Below are 16,888 nucleotides of genomic sequence, written 5' to 3'. Positions count from 1 at the left end.
GCATAAGTACAAAATGTCCACTTGCAGTCTAACACACTTAAAACACAATGGGGTTTGTTCATATGAACTTTATAATGTAGCACATAACCACTCAATGTGTCTAGTATTTTGCTGCAAAATCGACAGGTAATCATTTTTTAATCTTACAAAAAAAAGTTTTTTTCCACTCTCCTCAGCGGACACCACTATCTAGCATTAAAGAAAAAAATTACGATTTGATGATTAAATGTAAAATCCACAATCTAAGACGACATATTTATCATGATGACAAAATATGTTTTTGGTCACAAACGGGTGTCTGTATGGTGAAGTCTTCCAAGGTCTAAGAAAACAAACTTTTATCTAACCAGTGCAGAACACCATGTGCTGGCTGATTAGTGGACTCTCAATAACGGCTTGTTGGCTTGTTCAAGATGATTCCACGATAATCAGGAACCAAGTCTAATGCTAATTTAACGTTACATATAAAATGGACTTAAGACATTATGAATATTACTGAATGGAAAAAAAAACACTTTTATTATTTACAATTGAATATAAGAAATGAAAGACTGATGAAACAAATGATGCATAATTATTTGGAAGACAAATATAAAATGTATTCAATACACCACTAGTTCATATATATATATATATATATATATATATATATATATATATATATATATATATATATATATATATATATATATATTTTTTTTTTTTAAAAGCCTAAACTAAATTATTATTGCCTAGTCATTTTATTTTTTTATCTGTAAAGATAACATGCATTTGTAAAATGTAATACTTTTAGTATTTATATTCTGTAATTTTAACTGCATTTTACTGCTTTCTGGAGTACATATTTTTTTTTCTATTTAATTTACATGAGCTGTACATTTTACCCAAAAAAAATATATTTTAATGCGTACTTCCTGTAAAATTTACTGTTTTGTTTGATTGAGTATTTCACAAAATATTTTTGTGAATTTATCAGTTTAATAGTTTTTTTGCTGTACAAAAATTAACAGTTAATTTAACAGATATTTTTTACAGTGTACAACTAGAACTGTTAGTACCCTCTATCATAATCTTTCACACTTCACACTATCCTCCTCGATGACTTAAAAGTTCGACACACTCTCGAAACTTCACTCGACACACTATTAAAATGACACAATTAATAGTAATAATAAAATTTTTGTCCACTCATAAATAAAAAGGAACAAATGGTTTCCACAAAATGTAGTGGAATAAAACGATATTTGATTTTGAAATGTAGTGATTTTAAATGTTAAAGTCTCCCCAAACGAAAATAGTAAAATTGATAATAATAAAAAAACCCAGGAAAAAACAGATACACGAAAAAGATCAAGTAAAAAATAGAAGCTTCAATAGAAAAGGGTGTGTTTAAAGAACCGGTTCCAACTAGTTAAAAAAAAAATGAAAGCAAACCAAACTGAAAGTATGGACTTACAGACGTAGGCATTATCTTTTGTTGTTTTAAGGAAAATATAAACTATTAACATGAGTGAGTATTTGGACTTATATATATATATATATATATATATATATATATATATATATATATATATATATATATATATATATTAATATTATTATTATATTATATATTAAATTAATTAAATTAATATATATATAAATATATAAATATAATATATAAATTAATTAATATATTAAATTAATTATTATTAGCGTTATTATTATTAGCATTGTTATATATATATATATATATATATATATATATATATATATATATATATATATATATATATATATATATATATAAAACTCCTTATTTTATAAAAGTGATGCACTGATGATTAACTGTCTTTCAGGGCTCTTTTTGTATGCGATTCTTTACATTTTACACAGCCTAATGGAATTTCAATCAGGTATGAAAACTGTGTGTGTGTGTGTGTGTGTGTGTGTGTGTGTGTGTGTGTGTGTGTGTGTGTGTGTGTTTGATAGCTATTTAGATTAAAAACTTTTTACCATTTATTTTACCTCCAGTTTTTTCCCTATTAATGTTTTGGATTGTTACATGTTATTCATACAACACGGAAAAAAAAAGATATATATATTTGCAAGCATCAAATCCAAGGCCTAACATAAAATTTTCATCGATTTTAAGGTAAAATAATTATTTTTCTTTTTTTATTGTTTTACTTATCACACTTTATCTGTGTGAGTACCTTATAAATATAATGCATGTAATGCATTATAAACAGCAAAAAAGAACTGCAGTTGTAGCAGTTGTGTTGGTACAAAAAGAAAGCAACAAATGTTTAACAATAAAAGAAAAGATGAGCCTGTTGGTACCATTCCACAAATCTGTGCCCAAATCAATCAATACATACTGTAAGAAAAGAAAGTTATATTAAACTTGTGAGCATTGTGGAGAATAAAAATGTTGAAAACATTGAAAATGTTTTAATTAAAACTTTTTAGGTACAAAGGAACACTATTGACCCACCAGCACTTAATTAATTACTTATTAATGATTTATTAATTGATTAATTATAAATGTATTAATACACTGATTACTACTACTACTACTACTACTACTACTACTACTACTACTACTAATAATAATAATAATAATGTTATTAATTATTATTAGCGTTATTATTATTAGCATTGTTGTAGTTGTAGTATTAGTATTATTTACAATATAGACACAATACCAGTGGTGAATTTTGGCTTACAGAATCAGTTTATAAATATTATATGAATTTGTTCTGACAGCCCTAATTGTTATAGTCTTGATCAATGTACTTGCTGCTAACTATTATTAAAAAATTATTAGGACAAGAAACCACTACTTAAATTATGACATGATCCCATGTTCAAAATTAGGTGCAGAATAAAGAAATATCTGTATTGTTACATATAAAAATATTCATATGTATTTGTTCATTTTTTAACACAACACAGAGAAATTACAGGTGGTTGGTCCAGCAGCTCCTCTTGTTGTTGTAGCTGGTGAAGATCTGATTCTGCCCTGTTTTATCAAATTCAACACCAGTGTTGTGGACATGAGAGTGGAGTGGTTCAGACTGAATGTAGAGGACTCATTAGTGCATCTCTATATGGATCATGAAGACAGAAATGAAAATCAGGCTCCGTCATACAGGAAAAGAACATCACTGTTTAAAGAGGAGCTACAGAAAGGCAACGCTTCACTCAAACTCTCAGCCCTCAGAGTCTCTGATGAAGGAGAATATAAGTGTTTCATTGAGGACAAATCACAATCTGATGACATCACTGTGAATGTTATTGTTGAGGGTAAGAACCATTTCTGAATGGAAGCTGTATACGTTAAAGTTTATGATACATACATATATATATATATATATATATATATATATATATATATATATATATATATATATATATATATATATATTATTAATAATACACTTTAAATCTGTAGCTTTTGAACAGGCTTTACAGTTAGAGTTTACCTAGATTTACCTTCACATTCATGTCATTTTATAATGAGACAATAATTTGCTGGTTTGAGAATTTTTATAACTGTTTATCGCATTCGATTTTCACATACAAAAGTCTCTAGTTTACTCAGAGTGGTTCGATAAACAAAATCCAATGAGTGACAGTTCTGCAAATACCTTTTTCATGAGAAAGGTCAACAGAAAATGGCCAGACTGTTTTGAGTTTACAGAAAGGATACAATAACTCAAATAATCACTCTGTACAACTGTGGTGAGCACAAAAGCCTATCAGAATGCAAAAGTTGAACTTTCAGTCAGATGGGCTACAAAAGCAGAAGAGCACATCCGGGTTAAACTTCTGTTAGCCAAGAACAGAAAGCTAACAAAAACTGGATGAAACCTCAGGGAACCAGAGCCGCATCCACACATTTTGTGAATGTACAGGGTGAAAGGTCTAAAGGGAAGTCCCTCTAATGGTAAGCTTCGGCCCTGAAAGTAAACCTCAGGAACTTCCTGTGAGAAGGTAGGATGGATACATGAAAGTACGCATCCTTTACATCTACCGTGACAAACCAGTCATCGGATTTGACTTAAAGCACGACCTGCTTGAGGGTCAGCATTTTGAACCTGATTCTCATGAAAGAGCAGTTCAGATGATGTAGATCTAAGATAGGACGCAACCCTCCGTCCTTTTTGGGAACTATGAAGGACCAGCTGTAGAACCCCGGACTTTCGTTCTGATGAAGGGTCCACATCGATGGCCTCCTTCCCCAGGAGTGTTTTTACTTCCTGTTTCATGACCAGAGCCTGCTGGCTTCCCACAAGGGTGGAAAGAACCCCATAAAAAAGGGATGAAGGAGACTCAAACTGAATCGAGTAGCCATGCTCTACAGTGTGCAGGACCCACTGAGACACACCTGGAAGAGCTTTCCAAGCTGCCAGAAAGTGACCTCCGGTATGCCTAGAGCCAGGGCAGTCCCCTGAGATGTATCTTGGGGTGGAGAGATATCCTGGACCACAACGATGCCAGATGGAGACCAAAGAGAGAGCTCGCTGGACCTGTTCGTTCCTTGAAGCACCGAGGGTGGTAGGGTACTTCTAAGATGATGTTCACTCTTCATCTACATGTGTTAAACATGGACTTTTGCTATATATGATGCAACTGCACAGATTTACCTTTCAAATATTATTATTATTATTTATAAATATTGTGCATCATAACAAATTATATATTTTTTAGCATGTAAAGAACAACCTACATCATTAAACTGAAAATGAGCAGGAAATACTAACCTCTATTGGGAATTTCACATGGCTTTCTTTTATAATGTTGGGTTTAAATGTTTAATATGATTTCACTTTATTTAAAACAATGCTTTTTGTTCCATGGTTATAGCTCAGGGAAGCCAGCCGGTGATCATGATGGAGAATTATGATAACTCAGGAGGGATTCATTTAGTGTGTGAGTCCAGAGGCTGGAACCCTGAACCTGAGATTCTGTGGCTGAACAGAGAAGGAGACACTCTGCCTGCTGAAGACACACAGATACACAGAGACACTGAGGGCTTCAGTGTGAAAAGCAGCATCACTGTTCATGATTATAGCGACTCCAACAGATTTTACTGCAGACTTCAACAAATTCATCACATGATGGAGACAGAGATCATCATTAATAGTAAGTGTTTATGTTTAAAAACACTGTAATTATTCTGCTGTAATCATTACAGTTAGGGTTATTAATGATAAAATGTGCATGATGGATACACAGTAGTTTTGCATCAGAACCTTTCCATTCTAATGCATTACTGCAATATTTTTATTTTATTCCATAGGTAGAAACAATATATGTTGTGAAGTTATGAAATAGATCTTGTACAGATTTTTATAAATACATAACACTGTGAACTTGATTTTATTTTAGATAAAGTCTTTGATGTTTGGAAGTGGATTGTCGGCATTTCAGTTTCATCATGTCTTATTGCTGTCGGATCGATTATAACTGCAGTTATCTGTTACAAGAAAGGTAATATTTAAAAGAATTGTCTGCATAACATCTGTAACCCAAATTATACTAAAGTTAATACCAAAGCAGTTGCCCAGCGTTTACAAAATTTAGTCCTAGAGATCTTCTGTCCTGTACATTTTAGTGTTTTTTGTCTACTCTAACACACTCAATTTAACTTAGAAGGAGCTTTTAATCAACTGACTATAAGATATCCGGTATTGGGTTTTAGAGCAGAGAAACCATGAATGTGTAGGATAATGAGGTCTCTAGGACCAGGATAAAGAACTTATGCTTTAGTCAGTAGTCCACAGGATTTCAATTGTGCTCTTTTTAAGAGATTGAAATTCAGTTGTGTCCCAAACTGTGACCTCTATCTTTTAATATATTTAGAGCTTATTTAACTAGAAAAAAACTATGGTAGTTAAATCTTAAAGTAATATTTTTTTTTTTTATTTAATCACCATCAGTTGTGTTGATCTTTAAATTTAATTAATTCTGCAACATTTTACAAATCAGTACATTGATAGTGATGGTTTACCAAATGTAAGCATTCTAATATTTATTTTCTAATCTTTTTAGGTTAAGCTGATGTATTGATGATTATAGACAGATCATTAAAAAAAAAATACATACAAATTTTATATATATATATATATATATATATATATATATATATATATATATATATATATATATATATATATAATAATTATAATGCTAATAATGTGTCTGATATAATATGAATAATTTAAACATATTCAAGCCCATACTACCTCATCTGAAAAAACTAAAATCAGAAATGACCACGGTGTTCAACAACAACAAGCAAAAGCAGGCACAATATTTGTTTTTCAATGAGCTGATATTCAATTGTACTAGTGAACTAAAGCTTACATTCAGCAGGAGCTGGAAGAACTGTGAGTAGAGAACTGTGTGTTTTCCTTCAGTCATCACTACATGCTGCACTGCTGCTTATCCTTCACATGGTCACTTCTCAGCACAGCAGTTACAGTGTAGCTGCTCAATACAGTGCTGCAGATTTATTAAAGATATGCAGATGGGAAATTTTATTAACAAAATATCAAGAAAATATGATATTTAAAATAATAATAATATAATGAATAATCTGAAGGGTAAACACAAAACAACAGAACAGTCCAAGATCATAGTGGAGATCCAAAAATTAACCAGCTACATTTACAGAGAATTCCAGCAAGGCTTCAGAGAGCAGAGACTGTGGTTACTGTATATAAGAAGTCTGTTAGTGAAGGAGCTTCACTTTAATCTCACTGTAATCAGTGACTCTGACAGGTGAGGCAGTAAGTTGTGTATCTGGTGTGTCAGTAGCATGGAACCAGGGAACAATAAATATGCAGATTTTAGCACAGTTACAGCTTTATAATAATTGACTACATAAAATTTATATTTATATTATTAGCCACTTAGTAGTAAATCCCAAAATATTACCCAAGCTCTCCATGAGCTGTTGTGTCATTTTTATAATTTTTATTGTGATTAAGTTTTTTGTTAGATTTTTTTTTCTTTTACGTTTATAGAACGTGTCTTGATTCTAAACATTCTCAGTTGTGGTGATACCTCCAGTTTCCTCTGTGTTCTCTGTAAATTGACAGATTTGTGCTGTCAAATGTACTGTGTGTGTGTGTGTGTGTGTGTGTGTGTGTGTGTGTGTGTGTGTGTAAGAGAGAAAGATATTTTTCATTACTTAATTTGGATGCAATAATCATTTTCACCTACTGTGGTTTAAGCAGAATAATGTACTCCAGAAAGTATGGTAATATAACATAATCCATTGAAGGTTTATTAATTTCATATAACTTCATTATATCTATTGTGTTATTTTTTAGGTAACATTTAATTACAGAATTCCTACATAAAATTAGCTAAAACTAGAATTCTATTTAAAGTCATAGTGTTTCAAGATATCATTGTGCATTACTGTTTCATATTTAATGGTTAACTGTGCAGGAACTAAGCAGGAATGAATAGTGTAACATTAACACTTATTCTGCAGTTATTTACAGTCCATTAATTTGTTTAGACAAGCCGTGTTGCAGGAGAGCTGACATTTATTAGAATTGCATTGAGAAATTTCACTGTTTGTATCATTCCGTGTATCTGTATTCAGTACATAATTTACAATTGTATCAATAGTCTATTACACTTAAACTTTTATTGCACTTTTATTTTGGGCTAAATGTAAGTCTGTGTGTTACCATGGCAACACACTTTGCTTGATTTAGTTATTTATCCAAACAATCAAACACACAGGAGCACAAAAAAGATCAACAGCAGGACATACAATAAATCAATATACACAGCAAAAGATAGACATGACAAGACAAAAGCAATATCCTGTGCAGGAATGTAGCCTGTCGGAGCAACACATGTAAAAGTCATGGAGGACGAGACAAAAGAGACCCATCCCAACATGACACACATATGACATACTGTACAGAGAGAAATATGATGAGTATACTGCAGGTTATTTGATTAAAATACTTTATCTGTTTTATTCTCAGAGCTTCAAAAGCAGAAGCAAAAAGCAGGTAAGACTGAATTTTTTTGGCTTTTAAAACACACTGACTAATTTATTGAAATAAACTTAACAGACGATCTCAATCTGATCAACTGTAATCACAAAGAGAACTGGGAGCTTTCAAGACTGTTTGGGTCTCTTTCACTTAGAAACACAATTTAACATTGTGAATGTTCACAAGAAGGTATCGGGGCAGAGGGTAGAAAATGACTTTTTATGCTTATTTAAATGAATAGTAACATAGTATTTTTTTATTTTTTTTTATAAACATTTATGGGCAGCTCAGGTCATGTGTGCAGTTTTGGACAACAGAAAGTAAACAGGAAGGATTTTTATGGCATGAGGGGCCAGTTGTTAAAAAGTTTAATCTGGATCAAAATTATTCGCATTTGGAAATCCCATTTTTTCCTATCCAGGATCAGGTAATCCGTCTTACTTATATACCGGTTTTTCAAAGCAACATTGGACTGGATCACCCTGATCCAGATACACAGTTTTCAAGATTACCAAATCTGGATTACCTGTGCTCTAAATGGGACAACATATCACAACGTGGGCTACCAGCTATGTAAAGAACAGGTAGAAGAGCCAACATGGGGTCACTGTAAGAGTTTTTTATTTTGAGACAAAACACAAAAATAACGAAAACATCCACATCCATTCATAATTTCTTTTATGACTCCTCATCTGAGTCACAAAAAATAAAAAACAAATATACATTAACAAATACATTGTGGATATTTTGAAAATGTCTTACAAAAATAAAATAGCTAAATGTCCAATAGTTAACAAAATAAAGAATGTTCAGGGTTCTTTTTCATCTGAGGAGGAGAGACCAGCATTTCTAAGCTCTGCTTTTAGTAGGCGGATCTGAAGTTTTGCTTGGTTTGCTGCAGTTTGGTCAGCTTGATTTGTTCCTCTGCCAGGAGTATCTGTGCTTCTGCTCTTTCAGTCTTTTGTTTTAGAAGTAATTCATAGGCATTATGTTAAGGTTTCATTTCTCTCCATCATGCCTATGTGCAATATGTTGTTGTCGTCCATTAAAGATTACTACAAATATAATTACTTAGTATTGTTTTATTTTCCATTTACATCTCAATGCATTGGCATAACATCAGTGCAGAGGGAACAGCAAAACAGGTTATATTTTTTCTCTCTTCTATATATTTTGTCAAAATAAAAGTCCCGTCAATTCACACATGCGCACAATGAACTCGCACATTTTTTTTTTTTTTTTTTTTTTGGTATACAACAGTCAGTATCATAATCTAACATAATAGAAAAAATCATAATATTATTAAGCAACATAATATAACATAACTGATGAGAACATAACCCAACACCCCCACTTGTTCTCATCATCTTAAGCCATGTATAATGACATCACAAATATTTAGTTTCCAAACAGAAAACATTTGAACTTTAGAATTTTAATTTTTGATACAGATTTTGTCAAAACGTCTGCCACCATGTCTTCTGTTGGGCAGTACACAATTTGTATTTTTCTTTCACTGACAGCATCACGGATAAAGTGATATTTCACATCAATGTGTTTAGATCTAGATCTATTCACTGGATTTCTACTCAGTGCAATGGCCCCCTGATTATCACCATATATCGTGGTGCAAGTGTAAACACTACTGTCCATGCCATTAAGCAGTTGAGTTAAGTACATGCTTTCCTGAGTAGTGTTTGCTAGACCAATGTATTCAGCTTCGCAGGTCGACAGTGCCACTGTTGGCTGTTTCTTAGACTTCCATGAAATAACAGGGCCTTGTTCTGTCAGGCTGAAACAGTATCCTGAAGTGCTACGCCTATCTTCTTCAGAAGATGCCCAGTTAGAATCACTGAATGCTATTAGACTTAAAGTCTTGTCTGTTTTCTGGAAACAAAGCTCGTAGTCAGCTGTACTTTTTAGGTATCTCAGGACATGTTTAGCAGCTACTAAGTCATGTGTTTTAGGTTTTGCAAGGGTTTGTGACAGTTTACTGACTATCCAGCTAATGTCTGGTCTGGTACAGGTCATTGCATAGATCAAGCTTCCAACAAGTTCACGGTATTCTTTGGGGTTCTCAATCTCATGGTTGTTTTCTCCCTTATTCTTATCACATTCCACATTTAATTCACTTGGGGTAGCTTTTGGTTTACAGTTTGACATTCCAAACCTTTCAAGCATTTTGAGAATGTACCTTTTCTGATTCATTTTAATTTCTCCCCTTTTTTGCTCAAACTGAATCCCCAAAAATAAGATATCTTCCCAGATCCTTCATGTTAAATTTGGACTTCATTTTTTCTTTAAAATTGTTGAGCTGATCTTCACTGCTTGCTGTAATTATCAAATCATCTACCCAGATGATCACTGTGATTGTCTCATTTTCGATCTGCTTTCTATACACACAGTGATCAGACTGATTTCTTTCAAAGTTGTTTTGTTCAAGATGATCATTTAATAATTTGTACCAGTTCCTTCCAGACTGTTTTAAACCATACAGAGATTTTTTTAACTTGTATACTAACTTGTCTTCTATGTTGGATGTTTCTTCAAAACCCTCTGGTTGTTCTAAGTATATGTCTTCCTCTATTGGAGCATGCAGATATGCTGTTTTGACATCCATCTGATGAACAAAAAAATCATTCTGAGCGGCTATCTGCATTAATGCCCGTACAGAGGTGAGATTTGCTGTAGGAGCAAATGTCTCATGGTAGTCTATGCCTTCAGTTTGGTTGTATCCTTTTGCAACATACCTAGCCTTGAAGATTTTTCTCCTTTCTGCATTTTCTTTAAGGGCATATACCCATCTTCCCCCTACTGTCTTTCTGCCCTCAGGTAGAGTTGTCAATTCAAATGTGTCATTTTCTTTAAGTGAGTCCATCTCTTCCTTCATAGCACGTTCCCATCCGGGAGCATCAGGTGATATAAGGGCTTCTTTATAGGTTTGGGGAACTCCACACACTGCTCTGAAACAATAATCGACATTCACATTGGTTGCATCGTCATTAAAGTCTGTCAAGTAATCCTGTAAATACTTTGGGGCTCTCTTTTCTCTTGTCGAGTGGTAATGTTTTTGACTAGCCGTGTCTGTTGGACCTGTATTGTTTTCTGTGTCTACTTTTCCATAGTTCCATTATGTTCTGACACCTCTGTGTTGTCTGTATCTACACTCTCAATTTTCTCATCTAGGAGCTGGTTCTCTGTGCTTTCCTTACTTTGTGGGGCATCGCCGCTGTTCTCACTATCCTGTGTCCTGTCTCTGTAGCTTTGGATTTCTAAGTAATCTTCATCTGTTTGTGTCTGTTGTTCAACACTGCTCTTCCTAATGAATTTCACCAATCTATGTTTTGACACATTTCCTGTCTGTGGATTGTATACCAGATAAGCTGGGCTATTTTTACTATACCCCACATTTTAGAAAGGTCTGGCTTTCTTCCTGTCAACATGAAATATGGAGTATTCTTAATTCTGTCGTTATAGCATCTGTTTAGGATATGAGTAGCAGTTTGGACAGCATAAGGCCACAGAACCTTTGGTAATCCCTTCTCTATTAATAGACACCTTCCCATTTCAAAGATGGTTCGCCATTGTCTCTCAGCTGTACCATTTTGATGAGGAGAGTACGGGGATGACGTATCATGTCTTATACCCTTTTCTCGTAAAAGTGACTGAAATGCATTGCCTGTGTATTCTGTACCATTGTCTGATCTTATGCATTTGACTCTACCGTATGGTGCACAGTCTGCAAGGAACTTCTCTGTCGCTAGAGTAGCGTCACTCTTGTTCTTAAGGAAGTAAACAGATATTGCCCCTGAAAAATCATCTGTAAATGTAATTGCATACTTATGTCCATCTTGAGAAATTGGTTCAATGGGACCTGCTAAGTCAGTGTGTACTAATTCTAGGGCCTCGCCAGCTTTTGTGTCAGTTTTCCTATTTCTGCTGTTGATGAACTTTCCTTCAACACAAACGTTACATTCTAGTTTGGTGTTACCTGTGATTTTCATACCCTCTACCATTTCAGGTAATTTTAACACATCACTAACATTACAATGTCCCATGATCTCATGCCATGTTTTAACATCACAAGTTAGATTCACTTTGTCCCTGGACATCATATCAGTAACTGATGTATCAACACAGTGTTTGTTGTCATTTACCGTTTTCAGATAGTACAGTCTCTCATGCTCTTTTATGCGGAACACAGCTCCATCCTTGCTTATCAGTTCATTCTGTCCATCCTGGAAGATCACCTTGGCACCATCTGTTGTAGCAGCTTGAACAGAGATGATGCTCTGTGGATATGATGGTATGAACAAGGCCTTCTTTAGAGTAATCCTGACGCATTTCCCTTCCACATCCAGCAGTAACACCTCTGCGTCGCCCGGCTTTAATGCCACGTTGTTCATCCTGGCCCCATTCGCCAGCTCCATGTAGTGTGACTTTGGGTCGAAACTCTCATCAAATTTCGTGAAATTGTTCTTCTCTGTTAAGATGTGGGATGTTGCTCCACAGTCTACCATTAGTCCATTTTTCCAGTTTCGCTTCGTCTTTGTGCCCGTCTTTGTGCCCGTCTTTTCTCCGGCGACATGTCTCATCACTGTGAGTTGAGCTTCTATGGTAGCTGCACCACTTAGGTACGCCTTTTTGGCGGCAATCACGTGCAACATGACCGCGGTTTCCACATGCATAGCAGGTTACGGATGCTATGTTTACTTTCATCACATTGTCAGTTTTGGGTTTATCATCAAATTTTTCTGTCTCTTCATAGCTTCTTAGTTTGCTTTTGAACTGGGTGAAAGTCAATTCTTCACTACTCTGTGTAGTATGGATAGCGAAAGGTTTGTAGGAATCTGGCAGGCCTTTTAGGATCATAGCTATTATCAGTCCGTCACTTATTACTTCTTTTGCGTTTCTTAGGGAAGTCACCGCTTTCTCAGCTCGAATAATGTAGTCTGTTATCGTCTCATCAGATTCCTTCTTTAACGAAGTTAGTTCAGTGTATAGGGCGATAATTCTCGGCTTACCCTGACTGGCGTAGTGACTTCGAAGTATTACCAGAGCTTTCCTGCCATCATCAGTCGCCTCTCGCATCACCAGTGACAAGCTTTTATCGTCGAGAAACTGGATTAGTTCAGCATAGCACTCCTCATTCTTTTCCTCTTCTATATCCCCTGTAGACAGTATTGTTTCTTTTAAACCCATTAATCTCAAATGACCAAGAAATTTTACTTCCCATAGTTCGTAGTTATTTTCGTCTCCGTCAAAAACTAACCTCTGCCATCTTCCTCCTGTAACGTTAGCATTGGCGCGCCTGGGCCCATAACCTGTTAAGGTTTCATTTCTCTCCATCATGCCTATGTGCAATATGTTGTTGTCGTCCATTAAAGATTACTACAAATATAATTACTTAGTATTGTTTTATTTTCCATTTACATCTCAATGCATTGGCATAACATCAGTGCAGAGGGAACAGCAAAACAGGTTATATTTTTTCTCTCTTCTATATATTTTGTCAAAATAAAAGTCCCGTCAATTCACACATGCGCACAATGAACTCGCACATTTTTTTTTTTTTTTTTTTTTTTTTTTGGTATACAACAGTCAGTATCATAATCTAACATAATAGAAAAAATCATAATATTATTAAGCAACATAATATAACATAACTGATGAGAACATAACCCAACACATTATCATTATTATTCGGCAAAGGACGCTTCAGGCCTCTTTTCTTTGCTGCTGGCTCTACCAGTGAGGATCCAGGTTGTATTTCAATAATAGGGCTGAGATCCAGAATAAATGTTTCCTCTGCATTAGGAGGAACTGGCTCACTTTCCTCTACAATCATAGGCTCACCATCCCCTACAACACCTTGAATCCTGTGCAGAGCTTTACAGTTCTCGCCTCCAATAATGTCCAGAACCACATCTGTGTATTCACCCTTCTTAAAGGGTTTGTTGCCTGTTTGGGTGTTTTTTGCTTCAGCAAGGTCCTTTGTTGCTCTGGCCCTCAGATTCTTCCATTCCACCCAAAACAGAGCTTCCTACTATTGAGGCATAATGGCACTTAACACCCTCCAGCAGTGCATGGGTTTCTGGAACAGTGAAATTAGGTCCTTTGAAGTCCATGGTTCCACCTCATCTGTTGTAGTGAACATAGTATTTAGAGGCCTTGGGCATGATTGATTTAATTGAACACAAGCCACAGCACGTCAGCCAATTAGTGTGTGGGTATTTGACAGCCATCTTATTTTCAGCCTTTCTTAGAGGACTTAGAGTGAGGCACTGACATGGCAGGTATTGTCCATCGCTACCACCGTTTTGGTGGAAGAGGATACCCTCAAAGGGTGCATGTTGAACGTGCACAACCACTGGAGCAATAGACCACTGAAGAACTGTATGCTCGCTTTCGCTTTGGGACTGCTGGTATTAAGTACATTGCAGACCTTGTTAGGCCAAAACTTCAACGGAGAACCCGAAGGAGTCACAGTCTGTCTGTGGAGGAACAGGTCCTCATTGGTCTGCGCTTCTATGCATCTGCCACTTTCTACCAAGTAGTTAGTGACATTATAGGAGTGGACAAATCAACTGTGAGTGATGTAGTGACAGCTGTGTCACTTGCATTGGCCAGCCTGGTCAATCAGTTTGTTTCACTTCCAAAGGATGTCCAGATTGCCCAGACCAAGCACAAGTTTTTTCTTTTGGGGAACATGCCCAATACTATTGGGGTTATTGACTGCACTCATGTGCATGTCCAAGCACCTCATAAGAGGGATTGGGAGTACATCTACCGAAAGGGGAGGCGCAGCATCAACATCCAACTTGAGGGCGATGCTGACCTCATCATCACAAACTGTGTCGTGAAGTGGTCTGGGTCTGTTCATGATGCACATATCCTGAGAGAGAGTGCTTTATACAGAGAGTTCCAAACCAATGGACCGGATAGAATAATATTAGGAGACAGTGCCTATCCACTCCTACCATGGCTGATGACTCCTTTTCTTGCAGCAACCACACTGGCGCAGGCATGCTTCAACACTGCTCATTGCAAAACAAGATGTGCAAGTGAACGTTTAAATGGAGTTCTGAAGAGACGCTTTGCATGCCTTAACTACTTGCCAGTGGAACCACAAGGAGCATGCAACATAATACTAGAGTGTATCGTCCTGCACAACATCGCTACCAGGCGCAATGTCCCTCTCTGTGATGATGTTTATGATGCACTTGAGCCTGTTGAAGAACCAGACCAACCTCTGGCATTCTGTTGGAATGAGGGACTGACTGGACATATAGTAAGGGATGCAATTTTTAGACATTATTTTTGACAGGCTCATCTCCGATGATTGTTTCTTTGAAATTAATATACGGTGATGACAAAAATTTTTTATATTATTTTTGTTTGTTATTGAAGTCTGTTTGGGGAATTATTTTATTTTTCAATATTTTTATTTTACTATACTGAATAGCTTTATTGGTAGCCTATGTCTACTATATCTACTTTATCACTGTTACAATGGTTACACAAGTCAAGTGCAAAATATAAATAAAAGTATATACACTAAATGATACAAATGTATCATTTGACCAATTTTAAAGTTTTACTACATTTTCCCCCTGGAATCAACTTTGAAATCCTACTCCCTGTTGGGATCAGAATAATCCTGTTTTTTTTTTGGATCAAAGTTATCCAAATCCTACTGACAGGTTTTGAACAACACAAACTGAAGTTTTGATCCAGATTTAAACTAGGATTGGATTCTGTGATCTAATCCGATTTCAGATTCCTTCTTTTCCTTTTGAACAACCCATTTTTAAGATTTGATCCAATCCGATAGCCAGAATCCAATCAGTTAACCTTTGAATAACTGGCCCGAGATAATAATCAGCAGAACCTAGACCTGAATTTTCAATTCTTGTAAAAAATAATGTGTAAATATGATGATATAGAAAAGTTAATTTTAATAGGTTTATTTTCATATTAATATGTATGTAAAAATGTAAAAAAAAAAAAAAAAAATTACATTTAGGTCTTGAAAATGAATTTATTAAACTTAAACTTTTTTTTAAATTAGAAACTCTGAAAACATGATTGTTTTAATTCGCTTTTTTATTATTAATTATTCTTTTTTTTAACCTTTATTATTATATATTAGAATTTTTTCACAGAAATGGTTAAATAGTCACATTTACACATTTCATTTATTACAAATTCAGGTTTTGCTGACTCAGATTTCACCCCACAGAGGTTTCCATCAAAGAGTAGAGACACAAACACATCACTCACAATACAGTACATTATTTTTTGCTAGATTACTCATAACTGACCTTTAACATGTTACACTTTATGAAGCTTAACAAACATGTATATCATCAGAGGATAATTACATTAAATTCTGCTGCACGTTTACCTTTTCACTACAGTACACAGGTTAATATATTTTATACAGATTTTTTAAACACACTACAAACTATTGTATCTGTTTTAGACTCAGAGCTTCAAAAGGAGAAATCATGCAGTTTATTTCATTACAATAATTAATTTGATGTAATGTAATTACATGTAATTACATTTATTTTTACTTATTTTTTATTTGTATTTTTGGTGTGTGGTGTAAACATTCATCAGAAATGTCACATTTATTTTTTATGTATCAAATGCAAATGTGTTTGGTAAAATTAATATAAAATTTTGCTTTACAGAGTTTTTAAAGAAGTTGTTTGCAGGTAAGAACATTTTTTATTTAAGTGTGTGTGTGTGTGTGTGTGTGTGTGTGTGTGAACAGATGGAAGTGGATGTTAAAGTGTTTATTAGAAAAGAAAAAGGCAGATAATCTGAATTGTTGAGTGAAATTGTAAATAGAATCCAGACTCTGGTCG

The 16,888-nt window shown here is 34.6% G+C and overlaps 1 protein-coding gene across 2 annotated transcripts in view; it reads left to right on the top strand.

Annotated features, from left to right (window-relative positions):
* Positions 1-1,417: 1,417 nt before the first annotated feature.
* The window catches only part of LOC124387230 (butyrophilin subfamily 1 member A1-like), a 65,966-nt gene continuing 50,495 nt past the window's right edge, over positions 1,418-16,888 (top strand). Inside the window, exons 1-7 of one of the 2 annotated variants that reach the window (XM_046851449.1) lie at positions 1,418-1,510; positions 1,839-1,895; positions 2,938-3,288; positions 4,852-5,130; positions 5,377-5,478; positions 8,001-8,027; positions 16,712-16,735. In XM_046851449.1, the coding sequence (XP_046707405.1) occupies positions 1,507-1,510; positions 1,839-1,895; positions 2,938-3,288; positions 4,852-5,130; positions 5,377-5,478; positions 8,001-8,027; positions 16,712-16,735 (844 nt within the window). In that variant the 5' untranslated portion in view covers positions 1,418-1,506. Of the gene's footprint in view, positions 1,511-1,838; positions 1,896-2,937; positions 3,289-4,851; positions 5,131-5,376; positions 5,479-8,000; positions 8,028-15,019; positions 15,447-16,711; positions 16,736-16,888 lie in introns of those variants that run through there. The other variant, XM_046851451.1, reaches the window with a different exon arrangement.

The sequence above is a fragment of the Silurus meridionalis genome, chromosome 6 (assembly GCF_014805685.1).
Source record: "Silurus meridionalis isolate SWU-2019-XX chromosome 6, ASM1480568v1, whole genome shotgun sequence".
NCBI classification, from domain to species: domain Eukaryota; kingdom Metazoa; phylum Chordata; class Actinopteri; order Siluriformes; family Siluridae; genus Silurus; species Silurus meridionalis.
The sequence above is the reverse complement of the archived record's forward strand: the minus strand, read 5'-3'. Positions and strand labels throughout refer to the sequence as shown.